This window comes from Myotis daubentonii, chromosome 8 (genome assembly GCF_963259705.1).
Source record: "Myotis daubentonii chromosome 8, mMyoDau2.1, whole genome shotgun sequence".
NCBI classification, from domain to species: Eukaryota; Metazoa; Chordata; class Mammalia; order Chiroptera; family Vespertilionidae; genus Myotis; species Myotis daubentonii.
The window spans coordinates 57,553,281-57,577,563 of NC_081847.1; the positions used below are offsets into that span (position 1 = coordinate 57,553,281).

The 24,283-nt window shown below is 39.3% G+C and overlaps 1 protein-coding gene across 4 annotated transcripts in view; it reads right to left on the minus strand.

Moving 5' to 3' along the window:
- YES1 (YES proto-oncogene 1, Src family tyrosine kinase) overlaps positions 1 to 24,283 on the minus strand; it is a 54,309-nt gene that overhangs the window by 24,524 nt on the left and 5,502 nt on the right. For all 4 annotated transcript variants that reach the window (XM_059706513.1, XM_059706514.1, XM_059706512.1 and 1 more), the window contains exon 2: positions 123 to 395. In XM_059706513.1, the coding sequence (XP_059562496.1) occupies positions 123 to 387 (265 nt within the window). In that variant the 5' untranslated portion in view covers positions 388 to 395. The remainder of the gene's footprint in view (positions 1 to 122; positions 396 to 24,283) is intronic.

The window sequence follows — 24,283 nt, forward strand, 5'->3', positions numbered from 1 at the left end:
TAACAAACTTATTTAAAAAGTCAACCAGTAAGTTATTTTTCTTACAGCAGGCAAACCTTATGCATGTATTGCCCAAGGTCATATTCTCAAATTTACAACAGAATTGTCCATTTAAATCTCACCTGTTAAACCAGCAGGATATGAACTTGGCACCACTGAGAATGAGGAAGATGCTCCTCCAAAAGGTGTCACCCCTGAGGATCCTCCAAATGGTGTCATGGAAAGACTGTTAAAATTAACAGATGTTCCCTTTGCTGAAGATGATGGTGTTGCTGGAGTGTGTTCTGTCCCATAATGGCTTGCACTTGTATTGACAGGTTCTGGAGTGTTTTCTGTTCTATATTTAATTGCTGGACTTTTAGTCTCTTTACTTTTAATGCAGCCCATTATAAAATCTACAATAGAAATAAGGTAAATACTTTGAGAAGCAGTTAACATAAAGGATATATCAAAAAGATGCAATTCAAAAGTTAACTTTAAACAAAGCATTTTTCTCTTGCAAAAAGTAACATTAAAAAAACAAAACAAAACAAAAATAAAAACCAGACAGCTAAAGATGAAATCTCTTCCCCTCATTATCTGCTAAGGCATCATTCCAATTATGTCATTCTCCAACGCAACCACTTTTATTTTTTTTTAAAATATATTTTATTGATTTTTTACAGAGAGGAAGGGAGAGAGATATAGAAACATCGATCAGCTGTCTCATGCACACCCCCTACTGGGGATGTGCCCACAACCAAGGTACATGCCCTTGACCGGAATTGAACCTGGGACCCTTCAGTCCGTAGGCCAACACTCTGTCCACCAAGCCAAACCGGCTAGGCAGGGGTGGGCAAACTTTTTGACTCAAGGGCCACAGTGGGTTCTTAAACTGGACTCAGAAGAAGGAGCTGCGGCCGTGTTTCCCGACGTTGCCATGTTAACACTGCTGCTGGTCAAGGAGCGGAGGGGAGAGCAAGAGAACCCTCCGCTCTTTCGGCTCCGCAGGATAGAACAGCCGAAAGGGCCGGATCCTGCCCGCGGGCCGTAGTTTGCCCACGGCTGGGCTAGGGCAACACAACCACTTTTAATGGTCCAATGAAAACATGCCACAATGAATAGGGAAAAATCATGGGTCCTGAACCAGAGAGACCCAAGTTTGAATCCTGGCTTTCTACTTACTAGTGGAGTCATTTAGATATGTTGCTTAACCTCTCTGGACCTCAGTTACTTGAAAAAGAAGGAGAATAGTATCACCTACTTCATAAGGTTTTCTGAGGAGTAACTCATTTATTGCAAGTTCTAGATAACATCTGGCACATAGTAGGTACTAGCAAATACTGGTTATACTCCAACCTATACCAGCAGTATATAATAGAAATGTAATCTGAGCCACAATATAAAGTTTCTAGGAGCCACATTAAAAATAATAAGAAACAGGTAGAATTTTAGTAAATTTTATTTAACCCAATGCATCTAAAATATAATTATTTCAATATATCAATATACAAGTTTTTAATGAGATGTTTCATGGGTTTTTGTGTGTGTGTGTGTGTGCTAAAGCTTAGAATCTGGTATCTATTTTAAACTTACAGTACATCTCAATTTGGGCCAGGTACAATAACTGTATGTAGCTACTGGCTACCATATAGGACAGTGCAGCTCCACATCTTTCCCCTTCTTTATCCATAGACACTGCCCCAATGCTTACCCAATTTGACCCCAATCTATCCTTCCAATTTCATCTATTTTTTATTCAAAAAAATATTTTTATTGATTTCAGAGAAGGGGGGGGAGGGAGAGAGGAACATCAACTGGCTGCCTCCTGTACTCACCCAGATGGGGGATGAACCCGAAACCTGGTATGTGCCCTGATGGGAAATCAAATCCACCACCCTTCGGTGTACGGTACAATGCTCCAACCAACAGCTATATTGGCCAAGGCTTGATAAGATTTTTCTATAGAGCCACGTTGGCCAGGGCTTGGGAAAATTTCTGTATGAACTCTTGACTTACTCCTTTTTTTTGGGGGGGGGGGGGGTAAAGGGGGTTTACTGGCCTAATTCCCACTCTACCTCCAAATTACTGGCAATACATTTCTTAAAAGCAAGAATTACTCATTTCTTATGCACTATACAACCTATCAATGTGACATTCATACAGTAGGTTTACTAATATTACAAAATCTGCATTTTTTTTTTCACTTCCTGAAGAAGCAGTAACGGAGATTTCATTAATTCACTAACTTTTTAAAAAATCTTTATTGTTCAGATTATTACAGATGTTCCTCCCTCCCCCCCACTAGCTCCCCTCCACCCAGTTCCCACCTGCCCCCCCAGGCCCTCACCCCTCCATGGTCCTCGTCAATAGGTGTAAGATCTTTGCCCAATCTCTTCCTGAACCTCCCACACCCCTTCCCCCCCAAAATTGTCAGTCTGCTCCCTTTCCATGCCTCTGATTCTAGTACTTTCACCAGTTTATTCTGTTCATCAGATTTTTTATTCATTTGATTTTTAGATTCACTTGTTGATATGTATTTGTCACTTTGTTGTTCACAAACTTTTATCTTTACCTTTTTCTTCTTCCTCTTCTTAAAGAATACCTTTCAGCATTTCATATAATACTGGTTTGGTGGTGATGAACTCCTTTAGCTTTTTCTTATCAGTGAAGCTCTTTATCTGACCTTCATAGCTTTGCTGGATAGAGTAATCTTAGTTGTAGGTTCTTGCTATTCATCACTCTGAATATTTCTTGCCACTCCCTTCTTGCCTGCATAGTTTCTGTTGAGAAATCAGCTGACAGTCACATGGGTACTCCCTTGTAGGTAACTGTTTTTTCTCTTGCTGCTTTTAAGATGCTCTCTTTGTCTTTTGCCCTTGGCATTTTACTTATGATGTGTCTTGTTGTGGTCCTCTTTGGATTCCTTTTGTTTGGGGTTCTCTGTGCTTCCTGGACTTGTAAGTCTATTTCTTTCACCAGGTAGGGGAAGTTTTCCGTCATTATTTCTTCAAATAGGTTTTCAATATCTTGCTCTCTCTCTTCTTCTGGCACCCCCATAATTCGGATGTTGGTATGCTTGAAGTTGTCCCAGAGGCTCCTTACACTATCTTCATATTTTTGGATTCTTTTTGCTTTTCTGGTTGGGTGTTTTTTGCTTCCTCATATTTCAAATCTTTGACTTGATTCTTGGGATCCTCTAGTCCAGGGGCCGGCAAACTGCGGCTCGCGAGCCACATGCAGCTCTTTGGCCCCTTGAGTGTGGCTCTTCCACAAAATACCGGCTCTTCCACAAAATACTGACTTCTGCGCATGGGCCACGAAGTTTCAATCGCACTGTACATGCACGCCCGCACGTGGTATTTTGTGGAAGAGCCACACTCAAGGGGCCAAAGAGCCACATGTGGTTCGCGAACCATGGTTTGCCGACCACAGCTCTAGTCTACTGTTGAGTCTCTGTATATTTTTCTTTATTTCAGTCAGTATATGCTTAATTTCTGACTGGTCCTTTTCCATTTTTTTGGCATTCTCACTAAGATCCTTGAAGGTCTCACTAAATTCCTCACAGGTTTCTAGAAGATTCTTGTGTAACCTTGTAACTGTGGTTTTGAACTCTATATCCAGCATTTTGCTTTCTTCCATTTTTTTTCATTTGTGACATGTTTCTTTGTTCCGCATTTTGGCTGCTCCCCTGTGTTTGTTTTATATGTATTGGGTAGCTGCTAAGTCTCCTTGAGTTGACAGAGTGGCCTTGTGTGGTAGAGATGTCCTTAGGGCCCAGTGGCTCAGCCTCCCCAATCACTTGAGGTGGACACTCTTGGTGCAACCCTTTGTGGGCTGTGTGCACAGTCCTGTAGTAAAGCCTTGACTGCTGTTGGTGTCACTGGGAGGAACTGACCTCCAGGCCAATTGGCTGTGAGAACACCAGCTATGTCTACAATGGAAGAGCTGCTGTGCAGGAGATACCCTTATGGTGCAGGACTTGCTTCAGTGGGACTTTGGTGCTCACTGAGTCTGCCCCTTGAGTGTGTCACTTACGGATGTGAAGAGTTGTAATCTGGTATGATCTCACACTGACCACTGGATACACTGGCTCTTGGATCTCCAAGAAGGTGCAAAGTCAGCCACTGCCTGGGGCCACCCAGCAAGAGCTACAGAGAGGTCTGCAGATTCCTCCTCTTTGTATTGGGTTTGGAAGTGCACAGAGAGGTCCAGCTGTGAAGCAAGGAGCTGGTTCTTGGGCCTTCTTTTGATAGTTTTGGGGCCGCCTGACCCAGCTTCTGCCTGTTTATGACAGGTTTTAGGCTGAGAAAGCACAGGCCATTCATATGCAATAGCTGCTGAGCATAGCTTGGGTGGGGTGGGGTATCAGGGAATCCCCAGGGCGGAGCAAACAGCAATGGCTGCCAGTCAGCCCTGCACCAGAGAGGTCCCAGCACAGGAACAATGACCGCTGTGAGCACCTCTGTCTGGAAAGCCGCCCTCGTGCTCCTGCCCCGATGCCAGACAGTCCAGTTTCTCCCCGTATGTGTCTGGGTCCCCCCAGAGTCTCCCTCGGAACTGGAGTTCAGAGCAAGCGGGAGCTGCATCTCCCTCCGGATTAAAAAAAGCAGCTCACCCTGGTGCCGGCCCATTCCTCGCCTCCGCACCTCCTACCAGTCTCAACATGCTCTCTTCACCTCTCTTTGTAGTACTTCCACTTAGCCAGCTTTCCCGCAGTTCTTGATGATAGTTGTTCTGTCTTTTAGTTGTAATTTTGATGTGGTTGTGAGAGGCAGCAAATACAGGTGTTTACCTCTGCCGCCATCTTGGTTCTCTCTAATTCACTTACTTTTAAAAGTCATTCTTATTTTACAGATTTTCCCTTCTTATATGGCATTCAAAGGGGAAGTGAGTGATAAGATGTGTGCCTCCTAAATTCTGAAAAACAACCTAGGCCAGTGGTTGGCAAACTGCGGCTCGCAAGCCACATGCGGCTCTTTGGCCCCTTGAGTGTGGCCATGAAGTTTCAATCGCACTGTACGTGTGCACCCACACATGGTATTTTGTGGAAGAGCCACACTCAAGGGGCTGCAGTTTGCCAATCACTCACCTAGGCTATACAACATTAATTAAAAATCTATAATAATAAAAGCATAATATGCGAATTAGACCAGACATCCTTCCGGACGTCCTTCCAGGGCTGCCATTGCGAGGACTGGGGCAGCAGCCTAGGAGTCCCTTGCACAAATTTCATGCATTGGGCCTTTAGTGTAGCTATAATGTTAAAATAGAAACAGAATCTCAGAGTTAGAAGGTTTTTTCAGCTCAGTATATTCTGAGGATGTGACAGCACTGAAACATGATTGGGATTAGAAATCTAAATACCTACTGAAGACACCATGAGAATTATAGCTAAACATATGAAAGGCAATTGCTTCTAGAAGTGTTATTAGAAATTAAAGGTAAGTCATTTAATAATCTAGTGTTGGAAAACTCTATTAAAGCATAATGTAAAAGCAGAAACCTTAAAAAATATGAATAAACATGATTATTTAACTTTCATGTGGGAAGCAGAGGTGGTACACTCTTAAGTGAAGCTAAAGATATGAGAAATAATTATCTTTGTACTTTCTCATTGCTCTTACTTGCTCTCTCAACACACACATGAATGTGTATATATGAAAACTGGTTGACCTTCTAAACATAGACAACTCTTACACATGAAAAAAAAAAAAAAGGATAACCCCTCAGAAAAATAGGAAAGCTTATCAAAAGGCAATTCACAAATGAAATACAAAAGGCCAATTAGCATCTCAAGATATGTCCAACCTTCTAAGTCTTCTAATAAATGCAAACTTTTAAAGGTACCAGATTGACAACTTCTGACTCAACACTCAAAGTTGAAAGATGAATTTTAACCAACAATCACTATATATCTGCAAAATATGTTAAATGTAAAAATATTTTAAAAATTCATACAAAGTACTTTCAAGATTACCTATATCCAAGGTCTAAAAATTAATAGAACACTGTTAACAATTACATAAAGTTAGCCTTTGAAAGAATAGCAGCTGTACGGAGGAAAAAATATGAAAACCAGTATTTTTAATTTGATAACAGGCCAACTGAAATACATCAATTTATAACAGAGGTTACTATAATTATCCACTCAACCCACATTTCTATTCCTAACTTCCATAACCCCTCTTTTTCACTTTTTTTGTCCGTTCAAGACCCTTGTTTAAGCCTTTCTCTCTGCAAGATATTCCTCCTTCTTTTCCTTCAAAAGTCAGTATTTTTCTTCACCCTATCAGTTTTTCATTACTTCCCTTAACCTGTCCTCCAGCTTCTTTTTCTTTCTTTCTTTTTTTTTTTTTAAATTGATTTCAGAGAGGGAGAGGAAGAGAGAGAAAGAGAGCGAAACATCAATGGTGAGGAAGAATCATTGATCGGCTGCCTCCTGCACACCCCAACTGGGGATCGAGCAAGCAATCCAGACCTATGCTCTGATTGGGAATCCAACCATGATCCCTTGGATCATAGGTCAATGCTCAACTACTGAGCCACACTAGCTGGGCTATTTAATTTTTGCTGAAAGACTAAATCACTGGATTGTAACTTAATCTAATTCTTTCCAATAACCTGCCTAATATTTATTTTTCCCCAAAGAGACAAGTATATAGCAAGAGTTCTAGAAATACTTGCAGATTTTCTATCTCCTAAGTTATCAATTCTGTAAGTCAAATAAAAGTTTTTCAACTTTCTATCACATAACATTATTAGAATTTCCTATACTGTTACCAGTATAGGATACTTTGTAACAGTATATTTAGTAGTGCTGAGACAAATTTGAAATAATTTTTTAAATGCATCTGCCTCAATCATTAGCTGATAACATTTTACACTGTACTGGGTGTTAAAGGTATTTTGTTTTAAAATATTTTACACTTTGACAGTGCTTTGTTTCCAAAGTACTTTAATATTTAATTTGACCCCATAATAATCTTAATTTGTCAGAAGGAAAAGAATAGAGGTATTCTCTACATGTTATATTTAATAAAGAACCTAAAGCCTGGGGAGGGTTCAGTCACTTGCTCACGGAGATGAGGCTAAAAAGTAAGCACAACTAGGGAGCTGGGTTTTCTGAGTTCTATGCTGCATTATTCCCAGAAAGCCTTTAGGGAAGCCCTGCATATAAAATTTTCTGTTCTTTAATAAGTTATTAAATATTAGCCCTTCAGAAAATGTTACAACATGATAACATTATTGGCAATGGACTTCACTGCTCCACCTACAACACAAATCTAACTGAAAGCATCATCCTGTCCCTCTCCACCCTGACCATGTTGCCTTATCAGTATTAACAGTGATTAAAAATTCTCAGATGATTTAATATACTTCTGAACTCTTAAAAAACATTTAAATGTACTTTATTTCTATAAACTAACTCTAGCAAGCTAAATAATTGTGACTTTATATGCTGTATCCAGCAGGGAAGAAAAGGCTAGTTTGGCATTTTGCCCAGATGGCTCCAATTTAAATCTTTAGGAAATTTTAGAGAAATAAATTTATAGACTTAATTTAAGATACAAAATGCTCACTCTCCATAGGTCACGGTACTCTATAGGCGATAAACACAGCCAATGATTTTTCTCTTTCATTTTTAAATCCCCTCCTTTTAGCATAAAGCACAAAGGACAGGCAGAACTATGAAATAGAAAACAGAGCAGAGAGGAGGAAACAGCAGACTACTAAAGGGCGTGCACTTTGTCTAGTAAAAGCAAACAAAGAACTTAATTTTCCAAGGATAGAAAGAACAGCAAATGTGAGCAATGGAAAACTGAGCTTGCAGGGCTCACTGATAGTAATTTAGTAATTTGCTACCATCTTTTTCCTTCCTTTTTTTAAATAGTATTTTTATATATACAAACAATTGACCCCAAAGAAAAAGTAAGCCAACTTATTCTAAATTCCTGGTGGTTCCTCATAGTTTCTTCAATGAGATCTGGTATAGGATCAGTCATATGAAGGACGTAATATAAATATGTGAAAAATTCTAAAGAAAACTTAAAATTCATAGTTAAAAGAATCACTTACAAATTACATAAAGCCCAAGATTTTATTTATTTTTTTAAATATATTTTATTGATTTTTTACAGAGAGGAAGGGAGAGAAAGAGAGAGGGTCAGAAACATTGATGAGAGAGAAACATCGATCAGCCGCCTCCTGCACATACCCCATTGGGGATGTGCCCCAACCCAGGTACATGCCCTTGACCAGAATCGAACCTGGGACCCTTCAGTCCGCAGGCCGACGCTCTATCCACTGAGCCAAACCGGTTTCAGCAAGCCCAAGATTTTAAAGAAATTATGAAATTCAACATAGAACAGATAATTATGAAGATCCCAGGTAAAAGTTGACTACCTTTAGCCACTATAGACAATTATTAAAACCAGTTTGTTTGTAGACAGGCACTTACAAAATATTTATTAAGCATACTTTCCTCTACAGTCAACTCTTGACAAAACTGATTTTATACCTATCTTAAAATCTTTTATCCTCTCAGATTTTTATACTTTACCTACTTTCCTTTATCAAGACTTGACCTGCAAATTACAGTAAACAATTTACTGTATTACTTTCAAGTCCTTATGTCAATTACATACTCCTCTGACATTGTATGGGTTCTTTTTTAGGTAGAGTTTTAAACCTTAAAAACATACCATGCAACTATTTCTATAATAATGAATATATCCCTTCTGTTTTTATAAAATATCTTTAAGACTAAAGAGCAGAAGAAATAAGATAGACACATTTGTTAAAATATCAATTTATAAAATTGAGCCAACACTCTTTGATTTTTCCCAAATTCCTGTGGTGTTTACTTTATTTCCATCATACTTTTACTCATTATCTTGAGTTTCAATGTATGTTTTAGTCAATAGATTTAAAACTTAACAGTTATATAAATCAAATACGCAATTCTAAACAAGAAACTAAATGCAGAATATTTGGGGAGAAGGAGCTTTTGGCAATAGCAACAAGCAAGGAGCAATCAGGTATGTTTTAAAAACCAAAATAAGTCACATGATGAGGAGCATGGCTGGAGATAAAAAAAGGAGACATATATAATACTCTTCGTAATACTTTAAGCAATAAAACAATTAAAAAAAGAGAAAAGATTTAAAAAAAAGTAAATTAGGGAGGCAAGGCATGAAGTAAATCAGTTTAATCTATTACAGCTTTCAGAGACTAGGAACCTTTCTGATTTTTGATGCCTTTTGATACAGGTATTGTATACTGTTAAATCACTAGCCTTTTCTCAGGAATTAGCAGAAGCTGTATCCTCATCTCTCATTCTTAAGCTAATATTTCTAATAACAGTAATAAGAAAAAAAAATTTAAGTTTTGATTGGTACCCAAGAACTTAATTGTAACATATATATTATGTATGTTTAAAACCACTATCTTTTTTCCAGTTATAAAAAATTTAATTTTGAAAAAATTTTAGATGTATAGAAGTTATAAACATTTTCTTTTAAAACACTGTCCTTTTAAGCTTATTTTGCTATCTAATATCCTTTCTCAAGTAAGATGTTATATTACTACATGAAGTAAATAGTTTATTGTGATTTTGTTAAAGTTTAATACAAAGTCTTAAAATGTTTGCTTCAAAAATGTAATTGCCGAATATGTTAAAAGATATCTTTATTTTAATTTCCATTAAAAAAATTCTGTCCTGTCATTAATAATTTTTAAGGCTTTGGTTTTGGTATACAGTAGGTACTTGAATATTTATTAATTTTCTTAGTTTTTGTTTCATTTAAAATCAATGCTAATATAACTCCCTGGATATCTACTATGTAAAAAGATATGAGATACCAACTTTGCCTTTAAATAAGCCTGTTTTTCTTCTAAAAATAAAAGGCTACAGGAGAACCAAGATGGCGGCATAGGTTAACGCCGGAGTTTGCTGCTTTGAACAACTACTTCAAAAGTGAAACCAAAAAACGGAAGGGACATCACCCAGAACCACAGGAACGCTGGCTGAGTGGAAGTCCTACAACTAGGAGGAAAGAGAAACGCACACGGACACTCAGAGGAGGCGCAGTGCTGAAGTCAAATTCTGAGGTGCGGAGTGCGCGGAGCGGGCTGGCAGCGGAGGGCGAGGTTGGCGTTTTCAATCGGGAGGGAGTTGCAGACTCTGAGCTCCAGATCCGGGCGAGTCTTTAGGGACCCAGACTCAAACGGGAGAAGCGGGACTGTCTGGCTTCGGTCAGAGCGAGTGCAGCTTTCTCTCCGAGCTTTGCAGCGGGTGCTGGGACTCAGAGAGGCAGAGCCCCTGGGGACAGGACTGAGAGCCGCCATAACTGCTCTCTCCGGCCCACCCTGTTGATCCTGTGCGACCCGCCCTGCCCAAGCCCTGCACAGAGGCCTTTGCCGGATAGCCTCAGGCAAAGGCTAGATTAGCACCTCCCTAGAGGACAGAAGTTCTCTCACTGCTGACACAGCTGATTCTCATAGCCACTTGGCCTGGAGGTCAAACCCTCCCTGGAATTAGCTACAACAATCAAGATTTATCTATAAGACTGCGAACAAAGACCACTAGGGGGTGCACCAAGGAAGCATAACAAAATGCGGAGACAAAGAAACAGGACAAAATTGTCAATGGAAGATATAGAGTTCAGAACCACACTTTTAAGGTCTCTCAAGAACTGTTTAGAAGCTGCCGATAAACTTAATGAGATCTACATGAAAACTAATAAGACCCTCGATCTTATATTGGGGAACCAACTAGAAATTAAGCATACACGGACTGAAATAACGAATATTATACAGACGCCCGACAGCAGACCAGAGGAGCGCAAGAATCAAGTCAATGATTTGAAATGCGAGGAAGCAAAAAACATCCAACCGGAAAAGCAAAATGAAAAAAGAATCCAAAAATGCGAGGATAGTGTAAGGAGCCTCTGGGACAGCTTCAAGCGTACCAACATCAGAATTATAGGGGTGCCAGAAGATGAGAGAGAAAAAGATATTGAAAACCTATTTGAAGAAATAATGACAGAAAACTTGCCCCACCTGGTGAAAGAAATGGACTTACAGGTCCAAGAAGCGCGGAAAACCCCAAACAAAAGGAATCCAAAGAGGACCACACCAAGACACATCATAATTAAAATGCCAAGAGCAAAAGATAAAGAGAGAATCTTAAAAACAGCAAGAGAAAGAAACTCAGTTACCTACAAGGGAATACCCATACGACTGTCAGCTGATTTCTCAACAGAAACTTTGCAGGCCAGAAGGGAGTGGCAAGAAATATTCAAAGTGATGAATACCAAGAACCTACAACCAAGATTACTTTATCCAGCAAAGCTATCATTCAGAATTGAAGGTCAGATAAAGAGCTTCACAGATAAGGAAAAGCTAAAGGAGTTCATCACCACCAAACCAGGATTATATGAAATGCTGAAAGGTATCCTTTAAGAAGAGGAAGAGGAAGAAAAAGGTAAAGATACAAATTATGAACAACAAATATGCATCTATCAACAAGTGAATCTAAGAATCAAGTGAATAAATAATCTGATGAACAGAATGAACTGGTGATTATAATAGAATCAGGGACATAGAAAGGGAATGGACTGACTATTCTTGGGGGGGAAAGGGGTGTGGGAGATGTGGGAAGAGACTGGACAAAAATCGTGCACCTATGGATGAGGACAGTGGGTGGGGAGTGAGGGCGGAGGGTGGGGCGGGAACTGGGAGGAGGGGAGTTATGGGGGGGGAAAAAAGAGGAACAAATATAATAATCTGAATAAAGATTTAATTTAAAAAAAATAAAAATAAAAGGCTACAGAATAACGGTAATTACACAATAGAATGGCAAAGACAAGCAATACTTTCTAGCAATTTGTTGGAAGAGAGCATGATTTTACTTTTCAATTTGATGAGAAGTCTCTCAGACCTTTTAAAATATCATATTACATATCTACAGATATTCTCTTCTAGAAACATAAAGATTGAAGATGAATCTTATTTTGTCAAAATATCCACTCACTAGAAGAGGCTCTTTTAGCTGGTACAGCTATCCACTGGTTAACCACTGGAACATCTTCAAGGAACCTCAAATTTACCATGTCCAAAAGGGGTCATGTTATCTTTCCCAGCAAAATCCACTCTTCCTTCTCTGTCACCCATGTCTCAATGAATGGTAAGGACAGTGTTCCCATCCACCTTGCTGCCTTAGTCTGAAACCTGAGAGTCATTCTGAACTCATACCCTCTCCCATGTCCCATATATCTAGTCAGTCACCAAGACTAGATTATACTATCCTGTAATTCCAAAATTCTTCTACTTCTCTCAACTCATCACTACTTCCCTTGACTACTAATCATTTTTGTCTGGATTACTGAAAAGGCTTTTTTACCTAATCTCTATGACTCTAGGGTTACAATTTCTCCAGTCTTTTCTAAAGGCTGTGGTGTGAAGAGTGTTTATGTTTTTAAAAAGAAAATCTGATTAGGAGCCTTCAATGTCCCAGTCTCCTCTAGCTTCCAATATAAAGTCTAAACTCTTTAATATGAATCAGAAGGTCCTGCATGATTTACTTATTTTCCTCTCTTGGCTCCTCTCTTTCCATTCATCTTCTTGTATACTCTGCTCCTTGCATACTAAATTTCTTTGAGATCTTCATATGTACTACTAGTGGCCCAGTGAACAGATTTGTGCACATTGAAAGGAAACAGGCTCCCTCCTCTCTGGTTCCAGGGTGTGTCACCGAAGAACGGCTGCTGTTAAGTCACCACAGCTTGGCAGCTTCTATGTTGAGCGTCTGCCCCCTGGTGGTCAGTGCATGTCATATTATAGGCCAGTTGGCTGGTCACTTAGCTATATATATATATATATATATATATATATATATATATATATATATATATATAGAGAGAGAGAGAGAGAGAGAGAGAGAGAGAGAGAGAGAGAGAGAGAGAGACAGACAGACAGACACTAGAGGCCCGGTGGATGAAATTCTTGCGGGGGGGGGGGGGGGATTAGAGGGAAATCCCTCAGTCCAGCCTGCACCCTCTCACAGTCCAGGAGTCCTTGGGGGATGTCCAACTGACGGCTTAGCCTCTTCCCCATGGGGAGCGGACCTAAACCGTCAGTTGGACGTCCTTAGCACTGCCGCACAGGCGGGAGAGGCTCCCGCCACCACCACTGCACTCACCAGCATGAGCCCGGCTCAGAGCATCTGGCTGGGTGGTGCTCCCCCTGTGAGAGCGCACTGACCACCAGGAGGCAGCTCCTGCGTTGAGTGTCTGCCCCCGGGGGTCAGTGCCATCACATCGACCAGTCGTTCAGCTGTTTGGTCAATTTGCATATTAGCCTTTTATTATATAGGACTAGGGGCCCGTTGCACAAAAATTTGTGCACTCGGGAGGGGGGTCCCTCAGCCTGGCCTGTGCCCTCTCAGTCTGGATGATGAGCTGCTGGCTCATCACCTTGGGGGATGACCACCTGCTGGCTTAGGCCTACACCCCAGGGGATCGGGCCTAAGCTGGCAGTCAGACATCCCTCTGGCAGCCCGGGAGCCCTCAGGGGATGTCCACTTGCCAGTGGGGAGCAAGCCTAAGCTGCAGTCGGACATCCTTAGTGCTGCTGAGGAGATGGGAGAGGCTCCCCCCACTACCGCTGTGCTGGCAGCCATCAGCCTAGCTTGTGGCTGAGCAGAGCTCCCCCTATGGGAGCGCACTGATCACCAGGGGGCAGCTCCTGCATTGAGCGTCTGCCCCCTGGTGGTGTGTGTCATAGTGACCAGTCATTCCCAGTGGTTCTGCTGTTAGGGTCAATTTGCATATTACACCTTTATTATATAGGATAGAGGCCTGGTGCACAGGTGGGGGCAGGCTGTTTGCCCTGAAGGGTATCCTGGATCAGGGTGGGGGTTCCCACTGGGGTGCCGGGCAAGCCTGGGTGAGGGGCTGATGGCTGTTTGCAGGCTGGTCAAGCCCTCCAGTGAGGACCCTCACCCCATGGGGGTTTGGCCAGCCTGGGTGAAGGGCTGATGGCCATTTTCAGGCTAGCCAGGGCAGCGGGCTGGAAGCAGGTATCTGGGATTTATTTATCTTCTATAGTTGAAACTTTGTAGCCTTGAGTGGAGCTCAGGGCCAGCAGGGCAGGTGGAAAGCTTGGCTTCCTCTATCGCCAGGGGCAACCCAAGCCTCCTGCTCGCTCCAGCTCTGTGGCTGCCGCCATCTTAGTTGGGTTAATTTGCATATTCACTCCTGATTGGTTTGTGGGCATGGCTTGTGGGTGTAGCAGAGGTACGGTCTATTTCCATGTTTCTCTTTTATTAGATTAGATGTTCTTTTTAAGTTAGCCCAGAAGACATTCTGCGTCATTCATTATATAAGAATAACATTAATAAATCTTCATTATCATGATTTCATATTTGCAAATTAGCCCACTTACTAAAATTTACTTGTAACACACCCACTCCCACCACCCACAAATCAATGGTCATGGCACTTTTATGGTCATTTGCATAAAGCTATGAAAAATTTGAGTTGCTAGATCAGCTGTGGGCAAACTACGATCCGTTTGAAATGAATAAAACTAAAAAAAAAAAAAAAAAGACCGTACCCTTTTATGTAATGATGTTTACTTTGAATTTATATTAGTTCACACAAACACTCCATCCATGCTTTTGTTCCGGCCCTCCGGTCCAGTTTAAGAACCCATTGTGGCCCTCGAGTCAAAAAGTTTGCCCACCCCTGTGCTGGATCCACACATCCCCAGCTCAGGTCAAACAAGGCTCTTATACACTAAACAAGTGTCCTTCCCACAATCTATCTAGTACCACTTTTTTTTTCTTTTTGCATTTTTGTGCTTTTTGTTGGTGATGTCACTGTTTAAAATGGTCCCCAAGTGTTAGTGCTGAAATGCTGTCTTTAGTGTTCCTAAATCAAGAATGCTGTGGTGTGCCTTACAGAGAATATATGTTACACTTAGAGGCCTGATGCACAAAAATTCATGCAAGAGTAGGCCTTCCTTCCCCCAGCTGCTGGCACTGACTTCCCTATGGGACCTGGGCTTCCCTCCTCTGGCTGCTGGCAGGCACCTGGGCCCCAGGCTTCCATCCTCCGGCCACTAGCAGGTACCCAGGACCCGGGATGCTTCCTTCCTCCAGCTTATGGAAGGCACCCAGGACCCGGGCTGGCTTCCCTCCAGCCCCGGCTTCATCAGGGAGGACGTCCGGAATGACGTCGGTCTAATTAGCATATTACCCTTTTATTATTATAGATAAGCTTCATTCAGACATGAGTTATAGTGCCCTTGAGAGTTCACTGTTAATGAATCAACAATATGTATTAAATCAGATGTCTTTAAATAGAAGCACAAATAAAACAAGATTATGTATTGGTCAACTGATGAAAATGTTGTGAACAGAGGCTTGCAGGAATCTGACCTTGTATTTTCTCTAGGAGTAATGGTTCAGTATTCACTAATTTAGTGTTCACAGTGATCTGCTAACATAACTATGGCAAACAATGAGAATTGATTATATATGAATACTTTTATATAAAAGATTTCCTATAAGTGAAGTCAAAGTTTACTTTTTGAATATTGTGATTTACACTGTCAAATTTCCCTCTAATAATAAATTTTTAAAGAAAAGTCTAAAATGTACTTTTTAAATGTTTCCAAAAGTATAGCATTTTGTTCTATTTTAAAATTATACCTTTAATAAATTAATAAAGCCCCTGACAATTTCTATACCACTTTTGCATTTTATGTGAATTAAAATTATTATATATTGTTTTGTCCCAAATAGAAACTATTAAATTTGCTAAGCATATATTTAGTTACCAATTACTAAAACAAAAATCAAGTGAGCAATTAGAGGACAAGTAGTTATGACATTCATGTTTCATATATCTAATATTATGCACATTCACTACATTTCAAAACTTTTAATGAATAAATGAGTAAAAGAACTAAAACTCTGTTGGTCAATGGTTGGAGCATCACCCCTCGCACCAAAGGGTCAAGAGTTTGATTCTCGGTCAAGGGCACACACTTAGGTAGCAGGTTTGATTCCTGGCCCTGGTTGGTGCATGTGTGGGGAGGCAACCGATCAATGTGTCTCTCTCACACCTATGTTTATCTCTCTCTCTCTCTCTCTCTCTCTCTCTCTCTCTCTCTCTCTCTCTCTCAATCCCTCCCAGTGGGAGAAAGATAAATATCACAGGACCTCACTCATTTGTGGAATATAATGAACAACATAAACTGATGAACAAAAATAGATCCAGAGACATAGAAGCATCTAACAGTCCGTCAAACATCAGAAGGAAGGCAGGGGAGGGTGTATGTGTGTGTGGAGGGGGATGGGGGGGAGAGTAAGAGATCAACCAAAGGGCTTGTATCTATGCATATGAACATGACCAATGGACACAGACAATAGGGGGTTGGGGGGCATGTGCTGGGGGCGGGGAGAGGTCAATGGTGGGGGGGGGGGAGGAGATATATGTAAAACATTCAATAATAAAGAATTTTAAAACAATCAAAGGAGAAATATCCTCAGGTGAGGATTAAAAGTAACTAAATACAAGGTAATACACCAAGAATTAATCTTAATAGGCATGTAGGGTAAAATAACTAAATTATAATCTAGTAAAATACATTTCTTCTAATTAGATGACAATAACTACAAAAACAGCTAACATTGAACAGTTAAATGGGATAGCCACTGTTTAGCACTTAAAATGGATAATTTCACCCTGGCTGGTTTGGCTCAGTGGATAGAGCATCAGCCTGTGGACTGAAGGGTCCCAGGTTTGATTCTGGTCAAGGGCACATGCCTGGGTTATGGGCTTAATCCCCAGTGTGGGGCATGCCGGAGGCAGCTGATCAGTGATTCTCTCTCATTGATGTTTCTATTTCTCTCCCTCTCTCTTCCTCTCTGAAATCAATAAAAATATTTTTTAATAGATAATTTCATTAAATTTTCAAAATACTCTGAAAAGCAATTATTTTTCCCTCATCTACAGAAGCAAGACCTGATACACAGAGGGTTAACTTGTCCAAGGTGAGGCAGTTAAAACTTCAGAGCTCCAGTGGGTTTACCACTGTGTCAAACGGAACATCTTTAAACCTTCAAGTTATAGAAATATGTCTCTACAATAGCCTGAGATATTTATTAAAAAATGAAAATACCTGGCTTTCAGTCCAAGTACACTGAATTAGAATTTCTGGAGGTAGAACTTAAGAGGGTATATTTTAACAGACATCCCAGGTGATAAGCAGCCACAATGAAGTCCTATGCTCAATGCACACCTATTAACTACACCAGAAAACATCTTGCCTTCTCCATCTTTTCTTTTTCTTTATTCACATTATCAGCTACTCTGGAATGCCCATTTTATTTATTCTTCAAAACCCTACTCAAATCCCACCCCTACCAAGCTTTTCCTAAATGTGCATTTCTCTCTTCTCTTGATCTGCCACTGAACTTTAAACCTCCAATACAGTATTTCTTCAGGTTATCTAAGGAAGCAGTATACTTAACTGATAAGCAGAATAGGACAGAGTTTCCTTTTTATCTTTTAAAAAGCTTATTTAACATGGTGCCTTGACTTAAGTAGATACAATTTTTTAAAGGTTGAATTCAAGAATTGAGTTATGAATCCTTTTATCCATCAATATTTAGGATTTGACCCAAAAGATAAATATTAGTCAAATTAACATATGGATCTGGCTTCTTTAATACAATATATAGATGACGTATTGCAGAATTGTACCCTTGAAAACTATATATTTTTATTAACCAATATCACCCCAATAAATTCAGTAGAAAACTCTCTCTCTCTCTCTCTCTTTCTCCCCCCATGTTATAACCCTTCCAACCATCTGGAAGGAAGGTTGACACCTCAATACTTGGAAGGAAAAAAGGGAAAAGATCAGAAAAAATATAATGACTACTTTATACATGTTAATACTGACAATGGTTATCGAATTATTGGTACTGTGGGTGATTTTATTTTCTTCTACAAAACTTTCCTATGTATTCCAAGTTTCCTAAAATGAATATGTAGTTCTTCCAAAATCAGGAAAATAATCTCAATAAATATCTTCATTTAAAAAAAGACTAAGTAGACCTGGCTGGTATGGCTCAGTTGGTTGGAGTAGTCCCGTACACCAGAAGGTGGGGGGTACAAGTACAATTCCCGGTCAGGGCACATACCCAGGTTATGGGTCAATCTGGTCGGGGCACATGTGGGAGGCAACCAACTGATGTTTGTTTCTCACATCAATGTTTCTCTCTCCCTCCCTCCCGCTCTCTAAAATCAATTTTTTAAAATTTAAAAAAGAGTAGGTAAAATAAATTTTATCCATAGTAAATTAACATCAGATTCATTTCCTAGTTATCTATAACTTCTTAAGCTGTAAATACTTGATAATGCTTGATTTCAACATCTGCTCTAGCCTTAAAATGTCCATATAAGGTGAGTAACAAGAAAACAGCAGCTATATAATAAAGGCAAAATGCATGTTAACCATTTCTGACATCATCTTATCAATTCTGAAATCATCTTACCAATTTAGAGTGGCAACAATTGATGCTATTAGTTTTATGCATTATTTATTACTTATCAACTGCTATATTTCCATGTAGAAATAGGTGGGAAAGTTATAGACCAGGGGTAGAGGAACCTTTTATCTGCCAAGGGTCACATGAATATTTATAACATCATTCTCAGATCATACAAAATTATCAACTTAAAAATTAGCCTGCTGCCCTAGTTTGACTCTGTGGATAGAGCGTTGGCCCATGAACTGAAGGGTTCTGGGTTTGATTGCGGTAAAGGGCACATAATTTGGTTGCAGGCTCAATCCCGGCCCTGTTCAGGTATGTGGAAGGCAACCAATCAATGTGTCTCTCATATGAAGGTTTCTCTCTCTCTCTCTGTCTCTCCCCGTCCCTTCCACTCTCTAAAAACCAATGGAAAAAGATCCTTGGGTGAAGATTAACAATAAATAAAAATGAAAATAAAAAATAGCCTGCTATATTTGATCAAACATTTAATTAACTCACCCCTAATGCCTTGTGGCAGGGCCAAACCAAATGATTTCACGGGCCTTATACAATGCAAGGGTCAGATGTTTCCCACCTATCATAGGCACTCAAATAAATAAAAAATATATGAAAAAATAGGTTTGGGTACATATCAAATTTTCATATAGTTGCATTCCCAGGACTATATCTATATCATAAAATCAGTATGTTCTACATGATCTATGTTCTGAAGGATTTTTCATTCCATTTATAATGTGAATCCCATTAAAATATGAATTTGCCTATTTTGGAATAAAAATTAAAGTGACAATAGTGTGAATTTTTAGTGAATTCCTCTCTTTCATGCCCATGGTAGGCAAATACTGCCAACAGACTGTTGCACCCGCCTATATTTTAAAATATTTTAAAAGTGCCTACTATGTGTTATTCTAGATACTTGGAATAACTTTCATAACCAAAACAAAGATCCCTGTCCTCAAGGAACTTACATTCAAGCAGTAGATGTGGTCCCATCATTTAGACTTGGCACCACAGTTTTAAAGGTATTTGCCAACCCTTTTGCAGACTCAATAAACACAGTCAATGGCAGAACTGTTAGAGTGATGTGTGAAAGAGTTGTACTGTAGATATTCTATGTGGGATAATAATGCTACAAAATAAGCTAGTATGCCCACTAGAAAACAATGCTCCAGCTTATTAGAGAAGACAAAGGGTACATTCTTAGATATAACTGAAAAAAATAAATAAAAGGAAGCCAAAAAAAAAGCTTCTAAGATGGTGAAGGAAATCACTGTCAATAGAATGTGACACAGTGACAATAACAGCAAACAAAATTTCCATTTGGAACTTTAGATGAGGCTCTTCATCCAGAGAGTACAAATTTCATGTAACAATAAGATTTATAGGAACACGCCATTATGGAAGAATCCTACTGTTTCCTCCAGAAGGAAGTGAAGGCTGGTGAGTCTGTACCAAGGTGTAAGAAATTCCATCCTACTGACAGGGCAAATTAGAAAGTGTGCTCTCTTCCTGCCGCATGGGTCTGAAATGTGATGGAGGACCATTAGCCAATGCAGACCTTCCATTTATTTTTACTAACTCATCTAGGAATAAACGATGTAATTAGTAGAAATGAAAACAATATTGTACAAAAGTCTGAGCCAATCTTTGAGCCAGAAAACTCAGATTTGAGCATGGGGGTTGGGGAGCTGACTATATACAGACTGTATACGTATACATCTTACAAACCCAAACTTACAAAAGGGCAGCATTTGCTACAGTTTAGTGTAATAATCCATCTTTTGCATATTCCTTTGTTTATTTGTTTTTGATAAATTAAATGTGGACCAAAAAAAAAGAAAACTGATTGATAAAACATCTGAACACTGTCTCTGTCAATCTAGAATTAACTTATTTTATAAAAAGATAAATAATGCTTTGGAATTAGTATATCAATTTTCCATTATAGACCCAAACCTACAAAAGGAAAGCATTTGCTACAGTTAGTATAATTATCCATCCTTTTCAGTTGATATAATACCTGACTTTGACCCCTATTAAGAAATACGTATCAGAAAGCTACTTCCACTAAAAGAAGTGTAAGTGGTTGACAATTCTCACCTCCAATACAAATGTACAGTTTAAGGGAGAAGGAAAAAGATAAGAAATACCCCTTTCCATCATTGCTCCTTATTCCTAAGGAAGTTGTCTTATAGGGAACAGGCTTATTATCAATTAGCCTTAGATTCCAATTCAATTCTACCCAATTATTTAGTCATATGACAGCGGCAAATTACATATACCTTCTGATCCTGTCTCTTCATGTATAATTAAATACCTACCTCATCCACAATTTTTCTGTGTATTTTGGAAAGGCATTTCAAAGATTTAAGTTAACTTGATAATGCACATGAATGCATACCATAACACCTGTCACAGAATAGGCTTTTTTCCTTAACCAATGCCTAAGAGAAGTGACTTGGGTGAAAAATAGAAAGGACACAAAACGGAAAATTACAAACTCCACATTAAGTCCTTCCCTCTTTTTCCCAAGCCCTTCTCTACTTTGCTCATTTTTGTTTCTCATTCCTAATCTTTTGAAGCTTTCCCATTCTTTACACTGTCCTATAGGGTTAGAGTAGGACGCAGGTAGGATAAACTAGGGAAGCTCTGTACTTCAGCTTAACAGTAAGGCCTCACTGGGAGAGTCCTAGTATCCCAAAGTGGAACTCATAACAGTGATTTCTAGAGTAAGGAGCTAGGAAGGTGAGAAGATATGGTGATTGGATAGGCTATGGATTCACCCACTGTATAGTCATAGCATCTATTTAGTAGGCCAAATATTTCATCTGTTCAAGAGCTCAGCAGGTTAAAAAAAAAAAAAAAAAGAAACCTGAAAATCAGTTCGAACACATTTACCACTGAAACTGTTATACCTGTTAGTTTTTTTTTAATGTTTTTATTGATTTGAGAGAGAGAGAGAGAAACATCAATGATGAGAGAGAACCATTGATCAGCTGCCTCCTGCACACCCCCTACTGGGTATTGAGCCCACAAGCCCAGCATGTGCCCTGACCAGGAATTGAACTGTGATCTGGTTCATGGGTCGACAACGCTCAACCACTGAGCCAGACCATTAGGTTTTTATAGGTAAACTCTAATGAGCTGCCTGGAAATCTAACCTAAAAGACTAACCGTACAGAAAAGACTTTTTCTGAGAAAAGATTTTGATTTTCAAGTAAATGCCTGACAAACTGGGAACACAATCTGTTTGTTTTTAGAAAATTATTTTGCAAACCTTAAAAAAAGCTAACCATTTTGAAGTGCCCCATGCCTATTTTGTTCTAAATATTAACTACACGTTAAAGAAAAATATCCAGAACACTTTCTTTTGTCAATTAAAAAAAATTAAATGTTTTAATGTGGCTATTTTCCTGATAAATTGTGGCAAAGCTGTCATCCAAATAATCATGATTACTGTTAAGTGACATCACAACTACCTGTGTTAATGAGTAATTAAGTCCTTACTTTTCTAATATTACTGCAAAATTTTAAAAGCCTTTCTTTCAAATGTGTCTTCTTATAGTAAAACTTCTAAATGGGGCCGAAACCGGTTTGGCTCAGTGGATAGAGCATCGGCCTGTGAACTGAAGGGTCCCAGGTTCGGTTCCGGTCAAGGGCATGTACCTGGGTTGCAGGCACATCCCCAGTGGGGGGTGTGCAGGAGACAGCTGATCGATGTTTCTCTCTCATCGATGTTTCTAACTCTCTCTCTCTCTCCCTTCCTCTCTGTAAAAAAATCAATAAAATATATTTAAAAAAACAAACAAAACTTCTAAATGGGTGTTGTGGAGCTTGTGTATGTGAGCCACAAATACCTGCAGTGAACTATAAAATCTAGAAAAACATCAAATAAAGTCTTTCTGCCCTGGCCAGGTAGCTCAGTTGGTTGGCGTGTCACCCCAATACACCAAGGTTGCAGGTTCACTCCCTGGTCAAGGCATATAAAAGAAACAACCAATGAATGCATAAATAGGGGATCAACAAATTCATGTTTCTCTCCCTTCATCTCTTCTCTCTAAAAAATCAATTAAAAAAAATCAAGTCTTTCTGCCTAGAGAATTAAATCAGTTTACTTGAGGCTACACTTATATAGTGCAAAGGGATTTATTAACATTTCAGAGGTATCGCCAACTAATATGAAAAACCAGAGAAGTATTGCAAGGGACTGTCATACTAAAAAGATCTCCAATCTACAAAATTTATAACAGCCTCATAACCATAGCCAGTTCTGTCCAACTGTGAATTTTAAAAGGCAACAGTCATCTGCAATCATTTTCATAACATCAAAACTAGCATAGTGTTTGTCACACCACGTTTAATAAATGTCCATTTAATGAATGATGTAATACTACATTTGCCTGAGAAAGTCCAATGCCAATTCTACATGTCAGGTTTTCACTATAATCTTTACTTACCTGTTATCTAATTTTATTTTAAATTCTAGATTCTAAAACATTTCCTTAAAATTTTTATCAATACAAAAACTTCAACTGTAGCAGAACCACACAAATCATAAGGTTGAAAAGACACTAGAAACCATCTGACCTAACTACCTCCTGTTTCAAATGGTAAAACTGAAACCTATGGAATATACTGAAGGCCACACAGCTCTTCATTGTCAGAAGTGGAATTAAAATACAGATGGTCTTCTACCTTTTAGTCTTTTTCTTATTACACTACAGTTGCCTTCTCTGCTCCTTTTCAAATGCCTACTACTTTTAAAGTATCCTTATCCATAAAGTGCAAAATTTAAAGATCTATAAATTTCCCATGGAACAATTATAAGTATTAACTTATGCAGCAAAAGTCACCAACTAGTCCTGGCCAGGTAGCTTGGTTGGTTAGAGCATTGTCCCAATCCCCGGTCAGAATAACACCCTGCCATAGACACACACATACAAGAATCAACCAATGAATGCATAAATAAGTGGAATAACAAATCAATGATTCCCTCTCTCTCCCTTCCTCTCTGAAATCAATAAAAATATATTTAATAAATATATAAATCTTATTAAAATGACCCTTAAATTCACATTTGCAAGTGTTTAAACAGTTCTATAAAATCTTTCTAGAACAAAACTTTGAGGGTAAAAAAACATATATTATCAAAAGAATTTGTTTTAACATTAGCTTATAAAAAAGCACAAACCGCCGAAACTGGTTTGGCTCAGTGGATAGAGCGTCCGCCTGCGGATTGAAAGGTCCCAGGTTCGATTCCGGTCAAGGGCATGTACCTGGGTTGCAGGCACATCCCCAGTAGGAGATGTGCAGGAGGCAGCTGATCGATGTTTCTCTCTCATAGATGTTTCTAACTCTCTATCTCTCTCCCTTCCTCTGTAAAAAATCAATAATATATATATATATATATATATTTTTTTTTTTTTTAAAAAAAAGCACAAACCTAGTTTTAGAAAATTTTAGTAGAGGTGTTGTGTGTGTGGAAGAAGTCATATAGCAGAACCAGATCCCTGTATACAATTAAAAAATTAAGTATTTATTCTACTAGGAACTCTTCTCAAACACTCATATAAAAGAATTGCCCTGACTGGTTTGGCTCAGTGGATAGAATGTCCGCCTGCAGACTGAAGGGTCCCAGGTTCGGTTCCGGTCAAAGGCATGTACCTTGGTTGTGGGCACATCCCTGGAGGGGGGGGGGGAGTGCAGGAGGCAGCTGATCGATGTTTCTCT